The sequence below is a fragment of the Camelina sativa genome, chromosome 18, assembly GCF_030686135.1.
Source record: "Camelina sativa cultivar CO46 ecotype springtype chromosome 18, ASM3068613v1".
NCBI lineage: Eukaryota > Viridiplantae > Streptophyta > Magnoliopsida > Brassicales > Brassicaceae > Camelina > Camelina sativa.
This window is the reverse complement of record NC_141897.1, coordinates 14,215,994-14,242,197: the sequence shown is the minus strand read 5'-3', so window position 1 is coordinate 14,242,197 and position 26,204 is coordinate 14,215,994. Positions and strand designations below refer to the sequence as shown.

At 31.8% G+C, this 26,204-nt stretch overlaps 1 protein-coding gene and 1 pseudogene across 1 annotated transcript; one reads left to right on the top strand and one right to left on the bottom strand.

Annotated features, from left to right (window-relative positions):
* Window positions 1–4,362: 4,362 nt before the first annotated feature.
* Window positions 4,363–5,025, bottom strand: LOC147922904 (secreted RxLR effector protein 161 pseudogene; annotated as a pseudogene).
* An 8,848-nt stretch (window positions 5,026–13,873) lies between these two features.
* LOC104761062 (bidirectional sugar transporter SWEET13-like) lies at window positions 13,874–16,459 on the top strand. Its single transcript, XM_010484079.2, has 6 exons — window positions 13,874–14,409; window positions 14,527–14,563; window positions 14,653–14,866; window positions 15,008–15,169; window positions 15,350–15,469; window positions 15,931–16,459. Exons 1-6 carry the CDS (start codon window positions 14,364–14,366, stop codon window positions 16,237–16,239), a joined length of 888 nt encoding a protein of 295 aa, XP_010482381.1. The 5' UTR covers window positions 13,874–14,363; the 3' UTR covers window positions 16,240–16,459.
* The last annotated feature ends 9,745 nt before the right edge of the window (window positions 16,460–26,204 follow it).

Genomic DNA, 26,204 nt, shown 5'->3' with positions numbered 1-26,204 from the left:
GTTATGCATGCGAATCTGAAAATACTATAACTTTAGAGGGTTTCCACCTCTACACGCAAGAATCCAATGGTATGGTTCGATGTTATGATGCATGTATTTCCTTATGTTTTAGCATTAGTTTTTGTCATAGAACGCTAGATGCATGTCTCCAAAAAGTGCATAATCTATTTAAAACAAATTAAATGGAACAGAAGCTGAAGAAATTTGAAAACTTGGAGTATACAATCTTAAGAAAAAAAACTGTTAAGATAGTGATATTTCTCCCAAAGTAGTTAGAGGGCATTAACTACATTCATGCCACTAGGCATTATAGTTAGTGTTACCATTTTCATTCTAGGGAATTAGTACGTACATATATACTAATTTTGAGCTGTAAAAGATGGACTGAAGTAAAAGCAAATTATTTTATGCTATCAGGCCTCCTAAAGCCCATAACGTTTTTTGAAATAAAAATGTAGTAAAATAGGATATTTTGATTATTTTCATCAAGTCAGAATAGTTAAGAGAAAAAAAAACAAAAGTACTGTAAAAGGTAATATTTGCAATGATAGTATGCCTTAGAAATTTGTAACACGGTTTGCAATATTTTTGCAATAATAATTGCACATCACAATTTTATTGCAAATTTATTACAGAATAACAACAACAAAATTTTGTTGTTACTTTCTATTACAAATTAGCAACATTTTTACAATATATATATATATATATATATTACAAAATTTGTAAGAGATATTTCAACAATTATAAATTATAGCTAATTTGCAAGAAAATATGTTAAATTATGTAACAAATTATATTAAATTTTAAATCTTATTATAAGAAAATATGAAAGAAAAAAATGTATTTTAATAACTCATGTGCCAAAAAAAAAAGAAGCAAAATGCTATGATTAAAATTAATGTTACAAAATAAACTGCAATCTTACTAATAGGTAAATGAAACTACAACTATATTTATTGTAATATATAACGCGGCGAAATATGGATTTTAGAAGAAAATACTTGAAACATTTTTGGTTTTAGTCATGTATATGGAAAAGTGATTACTACAAATTTGCAACAATATTTGCTTTTTATGTTACGTAGCATTTATTTATAACAATTTTATAGTTCTAAGAAGCACCACTAATTTGCTTTGTAGATATTGTTGCAATAATACAACACATAACAATAAATTTATTCATTGTAAATTTGTAATAATATTTGCTACAATTTTTTTGTCGCAATCGTTTGTAACAATTGAAAGTTGCGAACGTACATCACAATTATACCACAGATTTATTACTAAAAAATGTTGCACTAATATGACATATATAGCAAGAATTTTATTCATTGTAAATTTTGTAATATATGTGCAACAAATACCAATTTACAACACTCAAATAGCAACAATAGAAAATATGTCTCAATTTTATCGCATCCTCATATTTGCAATAATATATTAACTTTTTTGCAACAAATTTTAGTGTTGCAAGACCACCATTTTCTTTTACTGTAAAAATGTATCAATTTTTGTAACAAAACAAAAAATTCCCAAAAAGATTTCATTGATATTTGTGTCATTGTGTGTATGAATTGACATTGACTACATATATCTAAAAAAAATTAGTACCAAACAAAATTAGTTACTACTACATTGATCTTCCAGGACATACCACCAATCGAAATTTGAATTTTGATAAATAGGATTGTGATTCCTATCAATTATACATCAAATTGGTTTTTTTATGTATAAAAACATTCTCTAATCACTTTTTTCATCTTCTTTGTTTAGTAGTTCTATGTTGATAGGATGTTGATACCAAAATTCAAAAAATACAGACGATAAAATTAAACAAAAAGAAAGTTGATAATCATTTTATCTAAAATATTAAAAGAGTTAGATAAAATTGGAACATTTACCAAACACTTGCATTGCAAATCTAAAACGACAAACCTAAAACAATGTCAATTGAGACAAATATAGTGGGATTGTTTCTTAGTCTCACAAACTTTAACATTGGAAGATTGCAAGAGCCATAAAGTCTAGGTACGATGATTGAAATCTCAGAACATAGCCGAATAAATAATAATCAAGGAAACATTAAACTGAAGTTTCGTGGAACACAAGCCTTACATCAGATAGCAACTCGAGTATCAAATCATAGGACCATCAGACATAAATTCTACTTGTTGAATCATTTTATCTAAGAATGTAGAATCAGTTCTTACGAATGCTATTATTTTATATGCTTTTCGTTTCAATCGATGCATAATAAGTAAGTAGTATTGTGCAGTTTTAAAAACTGTAGACAGTGTTTGGAAAACGACCCATGAAAATGAAATTAATGTAAAATATATATATACAAACGATAAAATCAAAAAAAAAATTGATAATCATTTTATCTAAAACATTAAAACAGATGGATAAATTAGAATATTTACCAAACATTTGCATTGAAAATCTAATATAAAACGGAGGGAGTAGTATATAACAAAATACAATACATTTCTTGTGTACGTATTTCGTTGTAACAAAAAAAAAATCCAAATAAACGAAATTAATATAAAATGGTTAGTTCTTGATTTTTTTAAAAAAATTATCGTTTTTTTGTCAATGAAAAGTATTGTTTTACATGTTTTTCGTTTTACTCAATGCATAGTAAGTAAGTAGTATTGTGTAGTTTTGAAAGTTGTAGACAGTATTTGGAAAATGAAAATGAAACTAATGTAAGAAAATATATACATACAATAAAATCTAACAAAAAAAAGTTGATAATATATAATGTTTGGTCGTAAAAAATAAATAAAAGAAAAATATCTAAAAAAACAGATGGGAGAGAAGACTTACTCCTTTTGCACAAAAAAAATATATTTTTATGTATATTGAGGCCTTCCAAATCCTTAAGAAAATTTGCCAACAAAGTTTAAGAAAATATTTTTGAATATGTTAGTTCCCAACCATACCATGTCAAAGTTCATATAACAGAGTCATTTTATACTTATGGATATTATAACAGTTTTGATTGTGTTTTTTTTTCCATGCAGTTGAAGTCAAAAGGTGATACGTGGGACAAAATCAATTTTGAGTTTCTTGGTAATCTAACCGGTGAGCCGTATACCATGCATACGAATGTGTATACGAGCCTTTGAAGTGAAGTGAGTCAAGAACTTAAGCTCAACCATCAAAAACGATCGGGGAAAATGAAAAAGGCAAAGACTTTGAGAGTAAAAAGTATTAAAGATCCAACAGAAGGGTAAAGCACTTTCAACGGACAATGAATTAAGGGGAATATGTTATGGTGATACACTAAACAAAAAAAAATCTTCTTTAGTTTCTTTTTGTGTTTTCGTTTCTTCTTACCAATGCTTTCAACTTTCGTACTACTGAAAAAATCATTTTTTTTTTTCCTTTTCTCGCAGATTCTGTTAGAAAGCATTTTTCTTGGTTGGATGCATGGGAAGGAATTTTGACCGTCGAATAAGGCATTCCCTTGATTGGAGGCGAAAACGTTCCTTTGTGACTTTTACAAGTCCCACAAGACTATTAAAGATTATAAAGAATCAATTATTAACTAGCTTTCAAATTACTTGGGAATTGATTATTAGCCCGTTTAAGCTAATAATTATTCAGAGCCAACAATAAGATTGTCCTCGAATACTTAAGGAAGATGCAAATGGTTTACCGAAAAAAATAGAAAAATAATACTGACAAAAATGAAAATAATTTTTGGAGATCTTACTTTTGTTTTAATTATAATTCTCAAGTCATTTTCACACACTTTATATTTCGACCAAACGATTTCTGTTACTCTTTTGTATAGAATCAAAAAAGATAGTTTAAGAACTCAAATAAAGACTCTCTTTATTATTACTAAAGAAAATAACTCAAAACTTTGGTTTCTCTCAAATTATCAATCTCTCAATCTGATTAGTTGTGTCACATCTCAACACATTCTTATAATTGACTTTGTTAATCCTAATCCTACTAGGAATCACACATATTAGATATCTCCTAATACACTTGATTCTTGTCTCCTTAACAAACCCAATTATAGTAAGACTAGGACTATCTTCCAGCTCAAGCTTCCTTCAAGCTTATCCCAACATACTCCTCCTTAAGCTTGAAGCTCTGTTTCGACAAGTCTTGAACTCCCAAGAGATCTCTCATTACCTTAAACTTGTTTTTGTCTAAAGCTTTTGTGAGAATGTCTGTTCTCTGCTCATTTCTCGGGACATGCTCAACCACAATCTGACCACTCTCAACCCGTTCTCTAATGAAGTGATAACGCCTATGTATGTGCTTACTTCTCCCATGGAAGACAGGGTTCTTCGTGAGAGCAATCGCCGATTGGTTATCAATCTGAATAGTAACCTTCTATTATGCAGCTCTGGTGATCTCGACCAACAAATCCTGCAACCAAATCGCTTGCTTTGCAGCTTCAGTCCCGGCCATAAACTCTGCTTCGCAAGAAGATAAAGTCACCACATCCTGTTTCTGCGAGCACCATGTGATCGGACTCTTACCAAGATAGAATATATGCCCTGAAGTACTCCTTCCATCGTCTGGATCGACATTATGACTGCTATCGCTGTAGCCTATTAACCGTGGTACATTTGATCTACCATAAGATAGGCCAAAATGTATGGTTCCTCTTAAGTATCTTAAGCAATGCTTCATTGCTACACCATGTGATCGCCTTGGACTCTGCATATATTTGCTCAGTATCCCCACACAATACGATAGATCTGGCCTAGTATGGAGCAAATAGCGTAGACACCCCACATTCTTCTTATACAAAGTTGCATCAATCTCCTCTTCATTCACAGCTTTAGATAATTTTAACTCTGTCTCCAACGGAATAAGAACTGAATTGCAGTTTGACATCCCTGCTTCTTCAAGAATCTTATGAGCATATCGAGCCTGACTTAGTGTGATCCCATCTTAATGTTGACAAACCTGCATTCCAAGGTAATATGACAATTTCCCAAGATTACTCATCTCAAAGTTAGCAGCCATCTCCTCCTTAAATCTGTTAACCATAGTTAGACTTGTCCCTGTGACAAACAAGTCATCAACATAGACACCTATAAACAAGACATCTTTACCAGCATCCTTTCAATACACAGCAGGTTCTTTTGAACACCTCACAAACTGCAACTCTTCCAAAATTTGATTCAGCTTATTATTCCAAGCTCTAGGTGCCTGTCTTAAGCCATATAAGGCTTTGTTAAGCTTGTAGACTTTTCCTTCACTCCCTCTTTTCTCAAAACCTTCAGGTTGACTAACAAAAACAGTCGCCTTAAGCTCTCCATGAAGAAATATTGTCTTTACATCAAGATGGTGAATTTCCAAACCATGTGAGGCTGCAAGATCAATTAGGAGTCTTATAGTCTCAATCCTAGAAACTGGTGCAAAAACTTTCTCAAAGTCCACTCCATATTTTTGCACATATCTTTTTGCTACTAGCCTAGCCTTGTATTTGTTGATACTTCCATCTGAATTCCTCTTTAGCTTAAATACCCACTTTAAACTAATTGGTTTTACTCCAATGGGTAAGTCAACAAGATCCCAAGTTCTTAGTTTCTCTATTGATCCTATCTCATCCTCACAAGCTCTTATCCACTCCTTAGATTTCCTTGCTTCATAGAAGCATGTAGGTTCATTGTTTAGACATAAAAGCATTAACTCACCTTCTTCTTCAGCAAGTAGGACATAATCCTCAAGATGTTTCGGTTTAACTCTCTCCCGCTGTGACCTTCGTAACTCTGGCTCGTTAGGAGTGTTAGAAACTGCAGATTGACCTGCAGTCGGACCTGCAGGTTGTATCAACTCGCGCTTAATCATTCGTCCATGTGTATCCGAAATATCATCAGGTTCTGTTTCACTCAAACTTTCTTCTTCTTCTTGATTCTGATCCTTCTCACTAGCTTCTTCATTTTCCTGCAGACCGTGCTTACCATAACCATGAAAATTAACCTTAAAACTCTCATTACTTCCTTCTGTAGCGCTTTCTTGAGACCAATGCCATCCTTTCGTTTCATCAAACACAACATCTCGACTGACAATAATTTTCTTTGACTGCGGATCCAACAAACGATACGCTTTAGACCCAGGTTCTGTTCCCAAGTTCACAAGAATACGTCTTCTATCATCTAACTTATTTAAGTTAGGCTTCTCTACCTTTGCATAGCCAATGCAACCGAAAATCCTAATATGATGAACTGTAGGCTTTTTATCTCGATAACACTCATATGGATTTTTTTCTTTTAAAGCTCTAGTTGCTATCCTGTTGATAAGGTATGTAGAATGCCTAATAGCTTCTCCCCAAAGATAGTTTGGCATGCCATTCCCAACAAAGTTCTGTTTTTCCTTTCCACAACACCATTCTGTTGTGGTGTATATGGAGCTGTCAAGTGCCGTTTTATGCCAGAAGCTTCACAAAAAGAATTAAATTCCTAAGACACAAACTCTCCACCTCTATCTGTTCTGAAGATTTGTATTGTTTCCCCAACTTCTTTCTCCACTACAGCTTTGAACTTCTGAAATTTTTGAAAAGAGTCTCCTTTCTCTTTTAGAAGCATAGTCCACATATATCTCGAGAAGTCATCGATGATCACGAAAACGTACCTATTTCCAGCTGATGTGGTTGGTGTTATCGGTCCACACAAATCGCCATGTAAGAGTTCTAACCTCCTTGTTGCTCAAAAAATAGCTTCCTGAGGAAACTCTTGCCTAGTCTGCTTTCCAAGCAAACATGAGTTACAAACTTCTTTTTGTACTGAGAATTTTGGCGCTCCTAGAACCAATTCTTTACCTAGCATCGATCCTAAGGTTGTATAGTTCACATGTCCCATTCTCGCATGCCATTTACCAGACTCACTTATTTCAGTAAGGTATAGACAAGCATTATCTCGCAACCCCATCTGAACTTTGTATAGGCAATTTCTAGACTTCTCTGTTTTGACAAGTAGATTTCCATCTTGATCTCTCATTGTCAAATACTTACCTCTCAAGCGTACATCACATCCCAACTTTGTAGCTTGTCCAAGACTGATTATATTGCTTCTCAAATCAGGAATAAAATAAACATCAGTCATCTCCCTTTGCTTCCCATTCTGATCTATGAAAGCGATTGTTCCTTTTTCCCATTATATCAACTCTTGAGTCATCTCCAAAACGAACCTTTCCAGTATCAGACAGATCAAGCTTGTTAAAATACCTTCTATCTCCGGTCATATGGTTGCTAGCACCATTATCAAGGTACCATGTGCTATCTCTATTTGTACTAGTCTCAAATTTACTTGGTACAACTCGTTTCTCATTCAAAAATACGACCTCATGCATTAGAAGTTCGTCCGCATCCTTTGTATCCTTGTTATCCGTTTCTTGTGCCTCTTGTAACTTGAGCAGTCTATCTGGACAGTGTGAGGCAAAATGTCCGTATTGATCACACCTAAAACAAGTAACTTGGGACATGTCTCTTCCTCCAAAACATCCTCTTCCTTGACCTCTGTAGCCATATCTACCTCCACGACCTCTTCCTCTGTAACTTCCAAAATCTCCATTGTATTCCTTGTATTGTTGTGTTGCTTGTTGGTTCACCTGTTGATTCGTATTCACAAACATCAGCTTGTTCTGTTCCTCCGGAACTTCTTCTTCACCACTGATTCGTTCTTCATAAGTTTTTAGGCGGCCAACGATATCTTCAAAGCTTACAATGTTTAAATCTAGAACTTGTTCTAGAGAGGCAACTATATGAATGAATTTCCTGCGAGGAAGACTGCTCAGAAACTTCTTTACAATCTTTGGTTCCTCTATATTTGATCCTAACGCAGCTAATTTCGATCCAATTTCAGCTATTTTACCAACAAAGTCATCAATTCTCTCAGATTCTTGCATCTTCAATCGATCAAACTCAGCCATTAGAGTTTTCAGCCTAGCTTCTCTAACACGTTCTGCTCCAACGTTTCTAGCTCGGATTGCTTCCCATACCTTCTTCGCCGTACTGAGTTCTCCAACTTGTAGAGTTAGGCTCTCAGGTATCGATTGAAACAGCAAGGCCATCGCTACATTGTTTTTATTCTCGTTGACTTGGTCGGCTTCTGCTTCTATAACATCCCAGACCTTATGAATTTTGAGTGCGATTTTCGTCTTCAAAGCCCATACGGTATAGTTGTTTGTATTGAGCATAGGACAAACAATTGAGGAAGAGCCTCCTCCTTCTTTAGGTTGTGGTGGTGATGATACCGCAAGTTCTAAAGCTTTTGTGAGAATGTCTGCTCTCTGCTCATTTCCTGGGACATGCTCAACCACAATCTGACCACTCTCAACCCGTTCTCTAATGAAGTGATAACGCCTATGTATGTGCTTACTTCTCCCATGGAAGACAGGGTTCTTCGTGAGAGCAATCGTCGATTGGTTATCAATCTGAATAGTTACCTTCTCTTCTGCAGCTCCGGTGATCTCGACCAACAAATCCTGCAACCAAATTGCTTGATTTGCAGCTTCAGTCCTGGCCGTAAACTCTGCTTCGCAAGAAGATAAAGTCATCACATCCTGTTTCTGCGAGCACCATGTGATCGGACTCTTACCAAAATAGAATATATGCCCTGAAGTACTCCTTCCATCATCTGGATCGACATTATGACTGCTATCGCTGTAGCCTATTAACCGTGGTACATTTGATCTACCATAAGATAGGCCGAAATGTATGGTAGATCAAATGTACCACGGTTAATAGGCTACAACGATAGCATTCATGGTTATATTTAAACCGAAACATCTTGAGGATTATGTCCTACTTGCTGAAGAAGAAGGTGAGTTAATGCTTTTATGTCTAAACAATGAACCTACAAGCTTCTATGAAGCAAGGAAATCTAAGAAGTGGATAAGAGCTTGTGAGGATGAGATAGGATCAATAGAGAAGCTAAGAACTTGGGATCTTGTTGACTTACCCATTGGAGCAAAACCAATTGGTTTAAAGTGGGTATTTAAGCTAAAGAGGAATTCAGATGGAAGTATCAACAAATACAAGGCTAGGCTAGTAGCAAAAGGATATGTGCAAAAATATGGAGTGGACTTTGAGGAAGTTTTTGCACCAGTTGCTAGGATTGAGACTCTAAGACTCCTAATTGATCTTGCAACCTCACATGGTTGGGAAATTCACCATCTTGATGTAAAGAAAGCATTTCTTCGATGATCGAGCAATGACTCTGATACCAAATATAAAATCAAAAGATAGTTTAAGAACTCAGATAAAGAATAACTCTCTTTATTATTACTAAAGAAAATAACTCAAAACTTAGGTTTCTCTCCAACCCTCAATCTCTCAATCTGATTAGTTGTGTCACATCTCAACACATCTTTATATAAGACTTTGTTAATTCTAATCCTACTAGAAATCACATATATTAGATATTTCCTAATACACTTGATCTTTATCTCCTTAACAAACCCAATTATAATAAAACTAGTACTATCTTCCAACTCAACCTTCTTTCAACCTTATCCCAACATTTTGATAGGTTAGATGTTAGTTTATTGTCGTTCAAAATACTAATTATATGATTCTTATTTTGCTAGTTTGTGAAAACATATAAAAAGTGCAATATTTCCCCTTTTTTAAACTGAAGTATCTTATTCAAGTGTGGGGCCCTTCATTTGAAATACGAAAGCTAAGTAATTTGGCTGCTTTTAAAACAAACAAAAAAACAAGACACCAGACCTTGGAGTATACATTAATACTTGTATATTATTAAAAATTATATCATTTTTTCATAATGATTAATTATATCATTATTCGATGGGAAAGTAAGAATATGTGTTCCTGATCGTTCCTTGTATCGTACCATCTTCATATACTATTTACTTGACAAGGGAGCTTAGTGCTTTTGCTTTACCTATTTATTTCGTTTTGCTGCGACTCACTTTACTTACTTAAATGCTTCACTTAGTTCTGAAGACTCCATTTGACCAAAAAAAAAAAAAGAGTTCTGAAGACTCCAAAAATATCTCAGTGCTTCCACATGATTCATTGCAATCAATCGGCAAATTCAAAAGTTTTTGTTTTATTGCTAAAATCTTTTTAACTCATATATCGACACTTAATTTGATTCCATGTTGTTAGAGCTAAAAAGCCACATACGTATATGGTATAACGCTACGTCTAATTTACCAGCTTTTTGAGAAAAACGTTCTCAAAATTAACTTGCACTCCTTTTATGGTGAATGATCTCCTAAAACAATTTGTAGTTTTGTAGTATGGTGTGAGAGAGCATAAAAAAGATAAAACATAACTCATGATTACATGACCAGTCAACCGGCGTTCCAAACTATTGGGGTTAAAAATGGACCGTTAATTTTTTAATTTACGCTGATTTTTTCTTCTTCTGAAATTAGCTGTTACAATGCATATGTTTCACCACCTCATAATATAATAACTTTACCGTCCGAAGTTCTTGAGCGAAAATAGGTAAATTTAATTGATAGTAGTAGTATTATTTAGTAATTAATTTCTGTATAGCATCAATAAGACTATTAGTAAATAAAACATACTATATCCAATCATAAAGTCTTCTTCTCTAGATCGATCATCTATATTTAATTATCAAATTTGTTTAAAAGATGTTAAAAGACGTCTTTTAGAGGTAGAAATAATCAAATAAAAAATATTCACATGATACCATCTTAAAACAAAATCATTGGATATATTATACAAAATTGACGGTTTACTATTTTTTATTATGTTCAAGTTATGTTGTATTCTACAATTTATTTTAATAGTCTCGTTTTCTACGAATTTATATTTTTTTGGCAACCTACAAACTCCTTAGAAATCGTTTTATATTTAATTTAAACATTTTACAATTTTACTTTGTAACAAGAATTACATTTAACTATCTTTGACATTCACCATCTTTAAATCATTCTTGTTTCTTGTGATCAAATCTACCTAACACACTAAATTATCAATTCCAATATAATTGCGTGCATATTTTCTTTCATGTGATGTTAAAATAATAAAATTGTTAGTGAAGGACAAAAATGGCCAAGGAGCAAACAAAGAGTAAAAGGTAAATTACAGAAAGATAAAAAAAATGTGCTTAAAAAGGTGAGCGTCGGTCCATGGTGACAAGTGGCATGGGCACGAACGGCACACAATAGAACCGGGCGGGCATTGTCTATATGAGTAGATAGAGTCATGTATTGTTTTAATCTGCACTTACCAAGAGACTGTCTTGGAATGGTAAACGACAGTAAAAGCAAACGATGAGTCATCACTATCATCACTATCAATTTTACACTGATTCTATTGCACATTCACACACATCACACACACCCAAGAAGCTCTGACATTGATTGACGCTTTTTTTTTTTTTTTTTCATATATAGATACGGCGATCACGAGACAACAACAATGGAATGGAACTACAGTGATCAATTTTATTTATCTTTTCCACAAATTTATATACTTGTTTTTTTTACATTCCATGAAAAAGTTAATTGTTTTTTTTTGTCTCACAGTTCCTAGTCTGGTGATTGAATATCTTGATGAATTTCAAAAATTGGGTATGAAAGTTTTTAATTCAATTCTCTGGGGTATATACTGATAAAAAAATCAAGAAGACTATAAATATAATTAAGGAACTATCGTCTCATTCTTTTTCAAAAAAAAAAAAAACTATCTTCTCATTAGTTGTTAACCAAAACTTATGCCAAATGTGAATTACCCCATACACATATAGTTTTCAGTAGTAAGTCAAACTGATAATAAGAAATTGTCTTCTTTTGCATTTCGAAAGGACATGAAAAGAAGCGGTCCTAACTTTAAAATGTCATGAAATTTCATCATCTTTCAAAGTTTTAAGAAAATGCAAGTGAGACTGATGTCAAAAAGAAGAAGAAGAAGAAGAAGAAGAAGAAGAAGATGCAAGAGACTTTAATTATTTTACTTCACTGTAGGGGCTATGATGATCGGGATGAAATGTTATAAATTTTGTAAACGTGTTTCTCTCGATCAACTGATGTGATAACCTCTTTACTACATTGCATGATTTCAAATTGATAAGAAAAAGAACGATAGGACAACAACCTTTAGGGTTATTGACAAAGTCGATATGCACATATTTGTAAATGACTTGAAATACGGAACCAAAATGGAAATCATAGATTTATCCAAAAATGAAATATGCCAAAAATATTCAAGTCTCTCTTTCTAATTTCTTAATTTTTAAAATAACAAGTATATATCAACAATAATTATTTAACAAGTATATATTAAGATACAAATCGGAAACTTGTGTAATTATTTTGTCTTTCTCTAAATTGCAACAATTAATTTGTGACCAATCAACTTTAGTCAGCTCAAATAGACGATATATAACATTCCCATGTGATGTTTTATAACTTTATGTTTTCATTTTTGACAAACTAGTCGATAAAGTTTTGTGGAAGCTGGTGGAAGCAAATATTAGTAATATAGATTAATTTTACAGAAAAGAAAAGGTTAGTGAGACAATTTGCTTCGATATGATATCATTTGTGTAAATTAAATGTAGATAAATTTAGATAACACGGAAAGTAGCCAAGTGGAACATCAAGAAGTATGATGTTGAATCCTACCTATAACCACACGACAGTCACGTTAAGATAAAACGCAATACAGCTCTATTCTTATTTTATTTCTTAATTTTTTTTATATGGTAGAAAAAATTATACATAAAAGTGAAAAGTATACTATTTATATTTTTCTTTTTAATCACTTCTTCTTAAAGTTTAAAAATTTTAGTGGTTTATACTCTAAAATGACTAGTTAACTATGAGATCGTTTCTGTTTGGATGAAATATTTTAAAACATTACCAACTCACTAAGGCAATTAGTAATAAATAGATTGATTATTTGGAAGAATAAAAAATTAGGAATATACTTTGGTCACACAAGTTTTTTTTTTCTTTTTTTTTTAAATAAGATGAAGAGATAAACACAAATGAGACTATAATAAGGGTATTAATAAATTAGTTACGGACCTAATTAGTTAACATGCTCGTAAGCAACATAAAATATAGCACACGTGGCGCATACTCAATGGAAAGTGTTCATGTTGACTGGTACGATGAATACAGAGGGAGCGATCACGGTTAGGATTTATGAAGGTTGTACCGTCCGATGGCAACTTCCATGTGACTTTTTCTTTTTAGATATATATGTTTTGCTATATTATAAACTTCTTTGTTGTTACAACATACTCCCTCCGTTTCAGATTAATAAATAACCACTTTAAAAAAGTTCAACCAATCATAATCATAAACAAGACTGCATAAAATAAATAATAAGAAAATAGAAAAGTAATTTAAAAGTTACCTAGAAAGTTGAAAACATCCTATATTATAAAACAAAGAAAAACCTCTAAAACATTTTATATTATGAAACAGAGGAAATATTTTATATTCTCTACAAGCTATTTAATACGGCTAACTAAAAATATTTCGATACACATACAAAAGTATATATAATTTGTTGCAAGTGGTATAAACAAATCCAACATACAAGTCCTTAAAGTCGTTTTAAGTCATAAACTAGTATTTTTAACTCAAATTTCTGTGAAATGACTTAATATCAGCCATGAGCTAAGATATGTTGATTGGCTAACGAAGTAAAACTAAAAGTTAGTATTTAGGGAATCGTTTGGCTCGATTCTCCCGATTAAGTATTAATTAGAGAATCATATACGTTAAAAGGTGATTTAAATTGAATGAAAAGGCGTATTAATGATATATATTGCTTGAATGGTTCACTAGAAAGCTAACACCCGATCCGGGGCTTATTGGTTACCGCTAAACAATAAGTGACCACTCGTTAAATGGCTTTATAAGTAAACCTCTATCGACCGTTCTTTTAAGTTTTTCTTTTTGGTTTTAAAGGAAAAAAATTGTTGAAGCTCCATTCGTATGAGTACGATAATAAAATATAAATCTAAGTTTGGTATCAGAAAAAAAGTTTGATACTAATAAAATAGACGCCAAGAGTGCATACCACATGAAAATGTCATACATTTAATTTTCTATTTAAAAGAAAACATCAATCAGAAATATCTGAGACCAATAATGTGACATGTCCTTCTCTCACCGCTCTGTAAACGATGTCGTCTTAAACGTACTAACGTTGCACCCTTTCACATGTGAACCCTCTATATATATCTTGTAACATTGGCATTGTAAATTCATAGCTAAAACTCACAAACTAGAGCTTGGCTTTCAAGGGTTAGAAGAGGTTCCAAGATCTCTGTCTTTCTCTTTCTGATCTTGGTCTTTTAATACTTCTTTTCACATACATAATTTTTTCAATAGTCCGACCAAACAAAGGGAAAAAACAGCAAGAAATGGCTCTAACTCACAATGTATGGGCGTTTGTGTTCGGAATCATGGGTACGTGTGTATATATAAGCATTGACAGAAAGGTTCATCATATATACTAGCAAACTCAACCAACACTTTGAATTACGTTTTAAAACTCACAGTGTTTATTACACAATAAATTTGCAGGTAACATCATATCATTCGTCGTGTTCTTGGCCCCAGTGTAAGCATCAACATGTTCTTACAAAGTCTCTCAATATTTGTAGATGTTTCGAAATAATTCAATTTTTTTTTTGTTTTTGAATTATTTAGGCCCACTTTTATACGGATCGTCAAGAAGAAATCTACAGAAGGATTTCAGTCTCTTCCCTATCTTTCCGCGATTTTCAGCGCCATGCTTTGGATTTACTACGCTATGCAAAAGGATGGATCAGGTTTCCTTCTCATCACCATAAACGCTGTCGGATGCGTCATCGAAACCATCTACATCGTCCTCTTTGTAACCTATGCTAACAAGAAAACCAGAGTATGTGTTGAAACATCTTTTTCTATACCTTTATATAAGTTTTTATTGTAGCTTTCACGTTGATCATAAACATGCACGTATATACACATACGTAAATGCTTTTGTGTCCGGCTTGCTAATAACTAGATGCTTATGTTGCAGATATCCACTCTGAAAGTTCTTGGTCTCTTGAACTTTTTGGGGTTTGCTGTCATTGTTCTTGTCTGCGAGCTCTTAACCAAAGGTTCCACACGTGAGAAAGTGCTCGGAGGGATTTGCGTTGGATTTTCCGTCAGTGTGTTCGCAGCTCCTTTGAGTATCATGGTACGTTTATATGTTCGAACGAGCTATGTTTTGCGTAATTTGACCTATATATAGACTATATAGTGGGCCTAAATAATACAAAAAGTTGTTTTGTCTTTCCTTTCCTGGTTATATGGAGTATATTATATAGTTTCACTTTGGGAAAAGTAAAATAGTTAAAAACTACTAATTTTGGTGCAGAGAGTGGTGGTACGTACAAGAAGTGTGGAGTTTATGCCCTTCTCTTTATCGTTGTTTCTTACGTTAAGCGCTGTCACGTGGCTATTCTACGGTCTTGCTATTAAAGACTTCTACGTTGCGGTGAGTTTTATTCATATAATTCTCAATTATTATTTATATTCTGTTTCTATCATTTCTAGGCATATAGTAACGGACAACACAACATAAAATGATTAGATTATTATTGTGGGTGGTTCTTTAATAAAGTAAAATACAGTAGTTACCTTTTTCTTTTTTCCCCATTTCAAACTATATTTTTAAAGACCTTTTAGTCGAATATGAATGTCGTGGCAACGAATATATGATTTAAAACCGTGCACACATTTCGCTTCATTAGTAGCATTATTATAAAATAATTGGAACCCCACTAAATGTGCTAAGGAATTGAGTGTACAATAAGATATGTACTAGAAACAAAAAATATAATTTGTTCTGTTGCGATGTCGGTAATTTTTCCTTTGTTATTTTTCTTTGCCAACTTCTTTTGTCGACAATAGATGGAATATTAATGTCCTTTACACATATTTTGTTTATTATTGAAGCTTCCAAATGTATTGGGCGCGTTCTTAGGAGCTGTTCAAATGATTCTCTACATAATTTTCAAGTACTACAAAACTCCGGTGGCTCAGAAGACAGACAAATCCAAAGCGGTTGCGTCCGAATACTCCATCGATATAGCGAAGCTAACAACCATTACACCCGGTCCGATTTCGGATTCGACGGTTCATCAAGCGCCTGCTGTTCACAATGTTCTTGAGACTCAGATTCAAGTGACCGAGGTCAAGAGCCAGAACATGAACGATGGGGAAGACCAGACTAGCAAGGATGTCCAGAACCAAAACCAAGTTTAAGTAGTGACTCTTTTATATAGACTCATTAATAATGCATTGTCTGAGTTGTGCGCTCTAGCTAACTTTTCTTCTCCCTTTAATTCGGATTTTGTGGTCTTCGTCTCTTTTATTTAGTTCTCTCATGTACCACTCCTTTTCTTTTCTTTTTTTCTCATCATTTTCTTTCCAGGTATCTGGAAATTGTGCTATGATCAATAAATAAATTAGTTGTTAAACTAAATTTATAATAGATTTGAATCCTCTCTAGATTGGTCACAAGAAAAATAAAATAAAATCAGTACTTAATCTTCCAACTGGTTGTTCAAAACAAAAAAAAAATCTTCCAACTCATGCGATTTTTTTTATAGACTTTATAGTTTTTACTATCAACTTCAACTGTAAAACTGAATTTTCAGTAATTAATCTTCCGAATCCTTGACAAATTGTGTGCACGTTATAAGGAAGGCCCTCTTGAACGGGACAGGCCCACCTCCTAGCGTCCTTGAAAATTGAAGTACTTTCTTTTTTTATGAGCGGTGTGAAAGTGAAACATTGAGGTTTAAGTCTTAATTGGGTAGAACTGTAGAAGGCTTAACTGATTATCATCTAATTAATGATATACCCCCTCCGTTTTGTTTTAATTGTCGTCCTAGATTTGTTTTCATGTTTTACAATACATGTCGTTCACATTTTTCAATGTAAGTTTTGTAAAAGAATCTCAATTATAGCCTCACGTCTAAAACTATTTCAAGAATCACTTTGAAAAAATTAATGTTGTTTGTAAGGTTAATATAGTCAACTTATTCAAATTCTTAATCTACTCAAAATAACCTAGAACGAAAATTAAATAAATACAGAGGGAGTATAATTTTTTGTTAAGAGCGTTTACGGAAACGGATGGTTAAGTTGTAAAGTGTAAAAGTTTTTCTAGAACACATAAGAAAAACCATTCTATAACCTAAACCCACATAGAGACTACACACAGTCACACTTAAATAGGTTCCACTAGCTCATCACAATATAATTAAAGTAATGATTATAACATGCAAAAAAAATAAAATGATAATGAGTCATACTAGATAATCGAGAGTAGAGAGAGTAGAAATTGTTCGGGTAAACAATTCATTTTCTCGAGTGTAGAAAATCGAACATGAATATGAAAGAGGCATAATTACAGAGTTACGTAACTCTGTAATGAACAAACAAAAATAAGGACCTAAAATCAGAATCAAAATTTCAGAATCGTTCTGGTTCAAAATTTCAGAATCGTTCTGGTTCCACCTAAGATTTGTCCTCTTGACTTTGCTACACAAATTTACAACAAAAAAAAACATTATAGAACTAACAATTTTTGTTTGGTTTTAGCGTCAAATCATTAATTGAGTAAGAGGTTTGAAAGTTAAACCAGATTTCTATAGCCGCCCTAGAAAGTTGAATTAAAAGATGTTTACGATAAATATAAAATATAAACATATACAATTTCTGTCAAACATTTTAAGGGTTTTCTTCGGTCAAAGAAAAAATTTGCAAAAAGCAAGTAATTTTCACACCTTCTTCTAGTCGATGGAAGCTTACAATGATTATTATTTTTCTTGTTCTTTCTCCTTAGAAAACTCGGATATTGTAATGTGTAAATAGGGATAGATTTGAATTAGCATATATAAGACGAAAGAAAACAGTTATCTCCTTACAGTCCAAAATTAAGAAAAGAAACGTACTTACGTAAGATCATATGAGGTTTCACATGGGAACCCAAAAGGGGAGGAGCAAACTGTCTACCACACACACAAAAGTCTTTTGTACCCATTTATACTTTCACAACGGTCGTCCTGTCGAGATTCCACGTCCATTGTTTGCTTATAATTCTTCCAACCTATACATATTTTATTATTTTTCATTGACACGAAATAAAAACGAATCTATATCATTATATTTTGCACCTATGCACTTTGCTATGCACCAGTTATAACTAGATTCTCAACCGGTTAGAACAAAACTAGTCTTTTTCATACCACATCCGAATTCAAGTACAATATAGAAAAGAATAATGATGGAATGTGAATTTTCATACCATATGTATTAGATTGGCTGATCAAACTAAAAATAAAAAATAAACAAACAATCTAAAACTTCCCGGACGTCAGTAGTTCAATCGATGAATCAACTAGCTATCCGAAGGTTTAATGTTTTTATGATCACGAATGCGAATGCTGGCAATGGGAAGTGAACTAACATATATATATATATATATATATATATATTGGTCGATGATTTGAAGAGACTACGGACGTCGGTCGGTTGAACCTCTAAAATATATTGGTTATCATAAAAAGACACTGAAAAATGAATTCATGTAATTTTCATCGCAAAAGAAAAAGCAAAGCTAAATCATGTTACTTCGGTGTGTATATATCATACATGTACATCGTAATGCATGTATCCTAGATATTAATATATCTTTAACAACAATGTCACTTCTTTTCACCAAAAAAAAAAAATATGTCAGTTCGTTGGTTTGCAATGTGTCCACCTGAATTAATCACATGATGAAAAGTACACAACCTCTTTTTTTCTTTATATATTCATAAATGGTATTGTTTGAACCTAATTAGACCATCTCTAATGGTTTTCCTTATTTTTTCCTCTATAATAGAGATCTTTATAATAGAGGTGAGTTTTACTCCAATGTACTCTATTCTCACATCTATAATAGAGTTCCTCTATTTATAGAGGAACACTCTGTAAGAAAAAATAGAGTTCCTCTATAAGACCATCTCCAATGGTTTCTCCTATTTTTTTCTCTATAATAGAGGATCTCTATAATAGAGGAGAGTTTTGCTCAAATTGTTTTCTCAGTTTTTTCCCCTAAAAAAAATATTCCAAATAGATTCTTTTTTTTTTTATTATTTTACAATTAACACATTTTATTTATAAAAATTGCAAACTAATCCATTTTACTTTAAATTTGTAACACTTTTATAGAATTATTATTTTTATTTAAATTAAATATTTATTATTATAAATAGCATTACATCGTACAAAAATTATAAAATATAATAGATTGTTAACCATCTGCATTACTGTATTTTTCCCACAAATGATCAATTAATGCATTTCGAAGTGAAAAATGAGCTTGTTTGTCTTTTATTTTTCTAAATCGACCTAGAAATTCCTGGAAACGAATGTCATCATCTTCTGCTATTTTGAGGCTGAACAAGCACGGATTATACAAAAGCGGAATAATCAACAACAAAACCAACAAGCTCCTCCTCCATCTACATCATTTGGTTCATTTGGACAATATTTTAGCGATATTGGTGAATCCCAAAGTAATTTACCGGATTATTAAGTTACTAGTTTTTTGTATTAAAATAATTATTATGGATTGAATGAAAAATAAATATTATAATTTATAGAAATTATCTTTTCCAAATGGTAGTCTCAGTATTTTAGACTAAATATTTATACTTAAATTTCTATTATTAGTTTTTAAAAATACTTATTTTATTAAATTTGTATTATTAGTTCTTAAAAATATATATATTTTTTATTTTGGTCATAAATAAAAGAAGTTAAAGATTAAGAGGACTACTTTGCAAATAAAATAGTTCACCTCTATTTATAGAGGAAAAAATAGAGTTCCTCTAAAAATAGGAGAAAAAATAGCAATCTCTATTATGAGGTGAAAATAAAGATCAATTGGAGCAAAACTACTCTATAATGGAGTTTACAAGTGAAAATAGAGGACCATTGGAGATGCTCTAAATAGAGGAAAAAATAGCAATCTCTATTTTAGAGGTGAAAATAGAAGATCAGTGGAGTAAAATTCACCGCTATTACAGAGGATTTCTATTATAGAGAAAAAATAAAGAACGATTGGAGATGCTTTTATATGTTCTTCATTGAAAAAACGTTCTATTGAACCACCCTTATTCAAAGCATTTAATATTTATGTAACGTGCATTATTACGGCCGTATGTAGTTTTTTTTCTCCTCTTTTTCTTATTAGTTAAATTTCTCTTCTTTTTTCCCCACTTTTTACAATCAAGTACCGTATGCAGATAATATTTGTAATTGAATGGTGTAATAATTGAGAAGCGGTGCACTAAAACGATGACAAACCATATTTCTCCATTCATGGCCATAGACTCGAGAGACCTAAAGATGAAGTTCGATAGGAAACGATGGATGTTGACTGGTTGAAGACAAAAGGTGACATCCGACAAAACCGACAACAGCAATAGCATCAAATTGCTTGTCTTAAGTAACCACCACATGATTGTTACAGTGAAATATATACAGCCTCAAATTAAGCCCTTTTGTTTTCACAAAGCCCAGTTGAATGGAAAGCCTACTGAATAATACTCTGCAGCTAAACTAGATCGCTGCAGTGCAACCTATAATTATTACCTATTTGACCATGTGATGTCAGAAAATCAAAGTGGCATCGGAAAGAGAGAGGGAATGCTTCGGAACCACATAAGAGATTTTGGTCCACTATGTGTTGCATTATGTTTCTTACATAAGCAAAATTATACCGGACTTCAAGCGGCTTAGATATTTTATAAAGAGTATTTTCGGAGCCAATAACAAATTCTAGGTGAGCATTTGAGAAAATAGCTATAGAAAAATAATAATGATTGTTAATCAACTTTTAACCACTTTTGGATGATATATTGAACATTTTATTTAATTATACGGAAATAATGATTTTTACCGGTGATGCTCAGAACCTCAGACGACATGTGATAAACAAATATTATTAAACCATATAAGAAAGTAACACTTTACATGAATAAATAACATGTTACTGAAAAGAACTACGTTTTCCGTTAAACGAAAGGTAAATTTGGATTTTTTTTCCTAATTTTCATTTACTTAATTTGATTTTGCCTTACTACGATTAATGTAACTTGTCTCACTAAATCTTGTTATTGGACTCTCTCTCAAGAAAGCATTCATTATCTACCAAAATAAAAAAAGAAAACATTCCTTATCTACCAATTCTAACGTGTGAATATAAAAACTTTAAGTATGATTTGGTTGAAGCTCCTATATATTATTAATCAAGGCTTAAAAACAATCACATATCCGAGAACGTAAACGAGAATCCAATGTTAGGTCTTTGTAAAACGAGAACTTTTAACTAATCAATATTAAAAAGTAAACTTTCTGCAAATCCACTTATGAATAAGAAACCACACCAAGAAACGTCATTAAAACTGAAAAGAGCATTCATAGAAAAAAAGAGAGTCAAGTATATTCCTTAATATGTCCATCGTGCGTAGATGTCAATGATGATCGAATATTCAAGATTTTTTTTTTTTTTTTTTTTAACCACTTTTTAAGAATACAAAGATCTTATGTGAGGGCGGTCCATTACTCTGACGAGCAAAAAAAGAATAAGGGAATCTTTGTGTAGACGTAAAACAGAACATTCTCTTCCAATTAGGAAAGAAAAAAACAGTTCGGCTCTAAGACACTGGATCCGTTCTCGTTTGCACTTAGATTGTAAAGATTCTCAGTATCTTTCACTGCCATCAATGTCATACACATCATAAAGGCCACTCTTAATTAAGTGGCAATCGCCAAACTAAAACCATGTTACGTCCAACAATTAATAATAATAAGGTGCTCGTAGTATTAGGGGTGAACAGTTTGATTCCTATTGTATCCTTTGGCTACAGTCTGTTTATATGATACCATCAATTGTCGTTCCTAATTATCTTTAAGTTACCCTTTATTAGTGGTCTACCACTTGCTACTTAAATCAGTAATTCAAGTATATATGTATCTAATTAAGAAAATTCATTGTAATCGTATATTTAATGTGTATATCAATCAGTATATGTTGTTGCATTAGCATTGAAGTTCAAAGTGATCTATCTATACGGAAAGAACATGCAACTATTTACGATATATTCCAAAAAATATTTTGTATTTTGAGATTTTAGTTGTCTCACACATTTTTACAATATATATCTAAGCTATGCATTATATATATCCTATTATATAAAGCTATAGTCAAAATTACTCATTAACAAGATTATGACATATGCTAAATTTATTAATATTTTAAAAAATAAAAATGTAAAAATTCAAAACCTACCATAAAAAAGTTTTATATAAAAGTAAAATAGAGAAAAGAAAACCTAAATTTATTTAAAATCTAAAAAAAAACATTTGTAAACTTCCAAATGTAAAACAAAACTATTAACAGTTTTAACAATATGAAAAGACATTATACGAAAATTATAAAATTTAAACAGCTTTAAAATTTTAAAAAGATCATTATCAGAAAATTATATATATATATATATATATATATCATAAAATTCGAAATTATAAAATAGTTTATTTATTTTAATTTTAAGTTGCTAATTTTACAAGAAAAAGAATTACTTTTTATATAAGATAAAAAAAATGATTGTGAAAATATACAATTAATTACTGTTTCTAAAATATTAGAAATACTAACCTTTACATAAAGAAAAACATGGTTGAAGTAAAAAAACAAAATAGATCGTCTCATACTTTTTTTCCCCAATCAAATAATTTATTCAAAAAGACTGCTAATATTGTAATATATAAGATAGGAGTATGTAATATTAACATATGCATTTTTATAACTATAAAAATATTAAAGTGAAGAGATATATAATAGATTATTTAATGTGTTCATAAAGATAATTTGTTGGTAGTAGTAAAGACTAAAGAATATATTTTAACAGTAAAATATATTTATTTGTACAAATACACTTTTAGTGGTAATGTATATAGTAGATTTGTAAATGGATATACATTAGTGTATTATAGAAAAAAAAAATAACTATTTTCTATAACTAAAAGTTTATCTCTTTACTTTTATACATTGTTTTACTTATGAAAAGAATTAAATATATATTTTTTGTTAAATTTAGTTTTATTTTAATAACTTTGAACTCATCTACAACTATTTTCTTTAACTAAAAGTGTATCTATTTTTTTTCCAACAAAACAATAAATTAAAAGGAAATTCCTCGATTATTTGTCCAAGCTGGAGGGAAGGGTTTTACAAAAGAAATTTCAGTGATAGAGAATGCGAAACACGGGAAAGACAATCTGCCTTTTTATTTGACGTACATGGGATCCAAGAGATATAGAATAGTTGAAAGGACTCTAGTGAGTTAAACTCATCGAGCAGGTTGGAGAAGGACGACCAATCTTCAGGGACTGCACAATATTGAGTAACTCAGCACAATCCGTCTTGAAATGTTGACAAGCGATCCCTGCAGCACGTATCCGTTCCATGACCCACAACAACGCTTCTAACTTTGAATGTAGGGGGGAGGGTCTTTGTCTTAGACACTTGGCCCCCAACAACAAGGTTCGCTCCTCACCAACGCAACACTACCAGCCCAATCTTGAATGCACATTGGTTGCTTTCCAAAAACTATCAATCTGACAACTAGGTGAAGAAACCTGGACATCCAAAGACGGAGATGGAGCTGACATGACTGCCGTAAAAGAGAGCGCCATGGTAATTGAAGAAATTGATCAAGATCACCCTGTTGAGAGGCATCCCTCCAGAAAACAAAATCCAAAATTGAGTACATCAACTCATATGGAAAACCCTCTGACGAGACCAGAGTCGGAGATAAATCCCAAATTTCACACGAGCGAGGGTATTCAAAGAAAACATTATTAATAGTCTCAATCGCAAAGTTGCACCTTTTACACCAAATATCACATTGGACAACTCCATGTATCTATTTATTTTTATAGATAGTTTTTACTTACTAAAAGTATTTATTTTATATTCTTTGTTAAATTTAATTTTATTTTAAAAACTCTAAACCCGTACATCGGGTGGGTCATAATCTAGTATATATATATATATAAAACTCATTTTCTGATGTAATAAAATATCCTCAAAGGACACTTGTCATAATACCGAAGAATATATAAAGATCTAAAGCCAAAAGGTATATGAACCACGCTAAAATGTTGGTTTCTTTCTAGATAATGACTGTCCAACGAGACTCTGTAATATCTTTTTAGTTGTGCACTTGATCATATATGTATTAGGAAATTTTAAAATAAAAGAATCGTATTATGGTTCAAATAATAATGGTTCGAAAAATTTAGAGCATATATGGAGTAATATGGCAAAACTATTAGCTATGCGAGAAAACAAAGACAATGGGCGTTGCGAATAGATTTTATTCTGAGAGTACCAAACTCATACGTATAGAATTTTACTATAAGTATATTATCTTCGAGAAAAATATTAAGAAATTTCACTTTATTCGTTTGTAAAGTTGTACATGGTTAATTTAATTTATATGTTGGACTTCTCCAAAAGTCAACCGAAACCAAAAAGAAAAACAAAAGTAATTACAAGAACAATGAACGGCATACTTTAGATATAAATGAATTACTAAAGCAAATCGATTACATGAGTTTTTCTTTACTAGTTTCATAAATTTGTATATGGTTCAACATCTATACACACTAAACGAAAAGTAAGGCAGTCTATACATGATTGAAAAACCAAGTACTCCCTCAAAAATGTTTCCCTCAAAAATTTCTACTCACTGAAAAACTAACTAAATTTATTACATTACAAAATGAGAAGAGGACAAGATGTAATATCTTTGTAATCGAGATATGTTCAACTGAGCATCAAAATCGACCGAGTTATGCAGTTCTTTTTCACCAAAGTTTTGACTTCATTACATCGCGTTACTCTCCATATTATAAATTAAATTATGGGTTGAAACTTGTCGAGCAAAGAAATGTTTTGTTATGTGTATTACAAAACGTGATTATTGACAATTTAAATAATAGTGGTATATAATAAATAGAAAAGACGATATTCGACTTTTTATTGAAAAATGATATCAATTTTAGGTATTTTGTGTTTTCGATACCATATTATAAAATAGAGAAATTGTACAAGTATATTATCTCTTTGTTAATCTTGTAAAGATGTTCGCATTTTGGTTTTTATACCAAAAAAAAAAAAAACAAACAAAAAAAACAAAGAACCAAAAAAAACTTATAATTATGTTTCTTTGATTCCCCGCTAGCTCAATTGTAGGACTGATTCGTTGGCCCGTATGGTTTAGTCTAAGGATCATTTATTTTCGATTGTAGGCTTTACCCTAAACTGGTTTGATGGTTTACGCACTTCATATAACTAAAATGGTTGACATAACATACGTTACTTCATATATACCATGTTTACTATATAGACAAGACAAAAACGAGAAAAAGAAAATGATTAACATCACAAAAAATGATAAAGCAAATAACTCTACTTACACACTATGGATCCACACCTAGTACAACTGTATTGATTATTGCAGCTTTCATCATTTGCTTCAAAGAAAATTGCATAGTTCAATATAATGTTGGGGGAAATAGTTTTTTTTTTTGTTTTTTTTTTTCTTTTTGTAAATATGTTGGCGGAAAGATCTCAAAAGGGTATTTCCCTAAACCACCCCTTTCAATTCAGAAAACAAACTATGAGCATGACAATTCGGTTTAGGTAAAAGACCAACTTGCTCTCATTGCACTAGTAAAACCCTAAGCAAAGAGAGTTGTAAACAGTAAACATCTCAACACCTACTTGGTTGGTGACACGTCAGAAAGGCCAAAACTTTGGTCCACTAGAATGTACCAGAATGGTACTTGCAAGATTTTTAAGGTTTTAGTGCTCATAAGTTGCTGAGTTGGATAGATACCCACCCATTTTAGGTTTTAGGGTTTGATTATTTCCCACAGAATTTATGAGATAAGATTTAGGTTAATTTCGCATGCCGACATCAATGTGCGCACAACATCATTCGTTTCTTTGTTTTTTTTTTTTTTTTCATTAGATGAATAAAAAGATAGTGAAATTACCCTACTCATTGAAGATATTATATGAGTTATTTGGAAAAATGATATATTTTTCATATATAATTAGAAAGATACACTCACTATTTATAATTAGAAAAAAC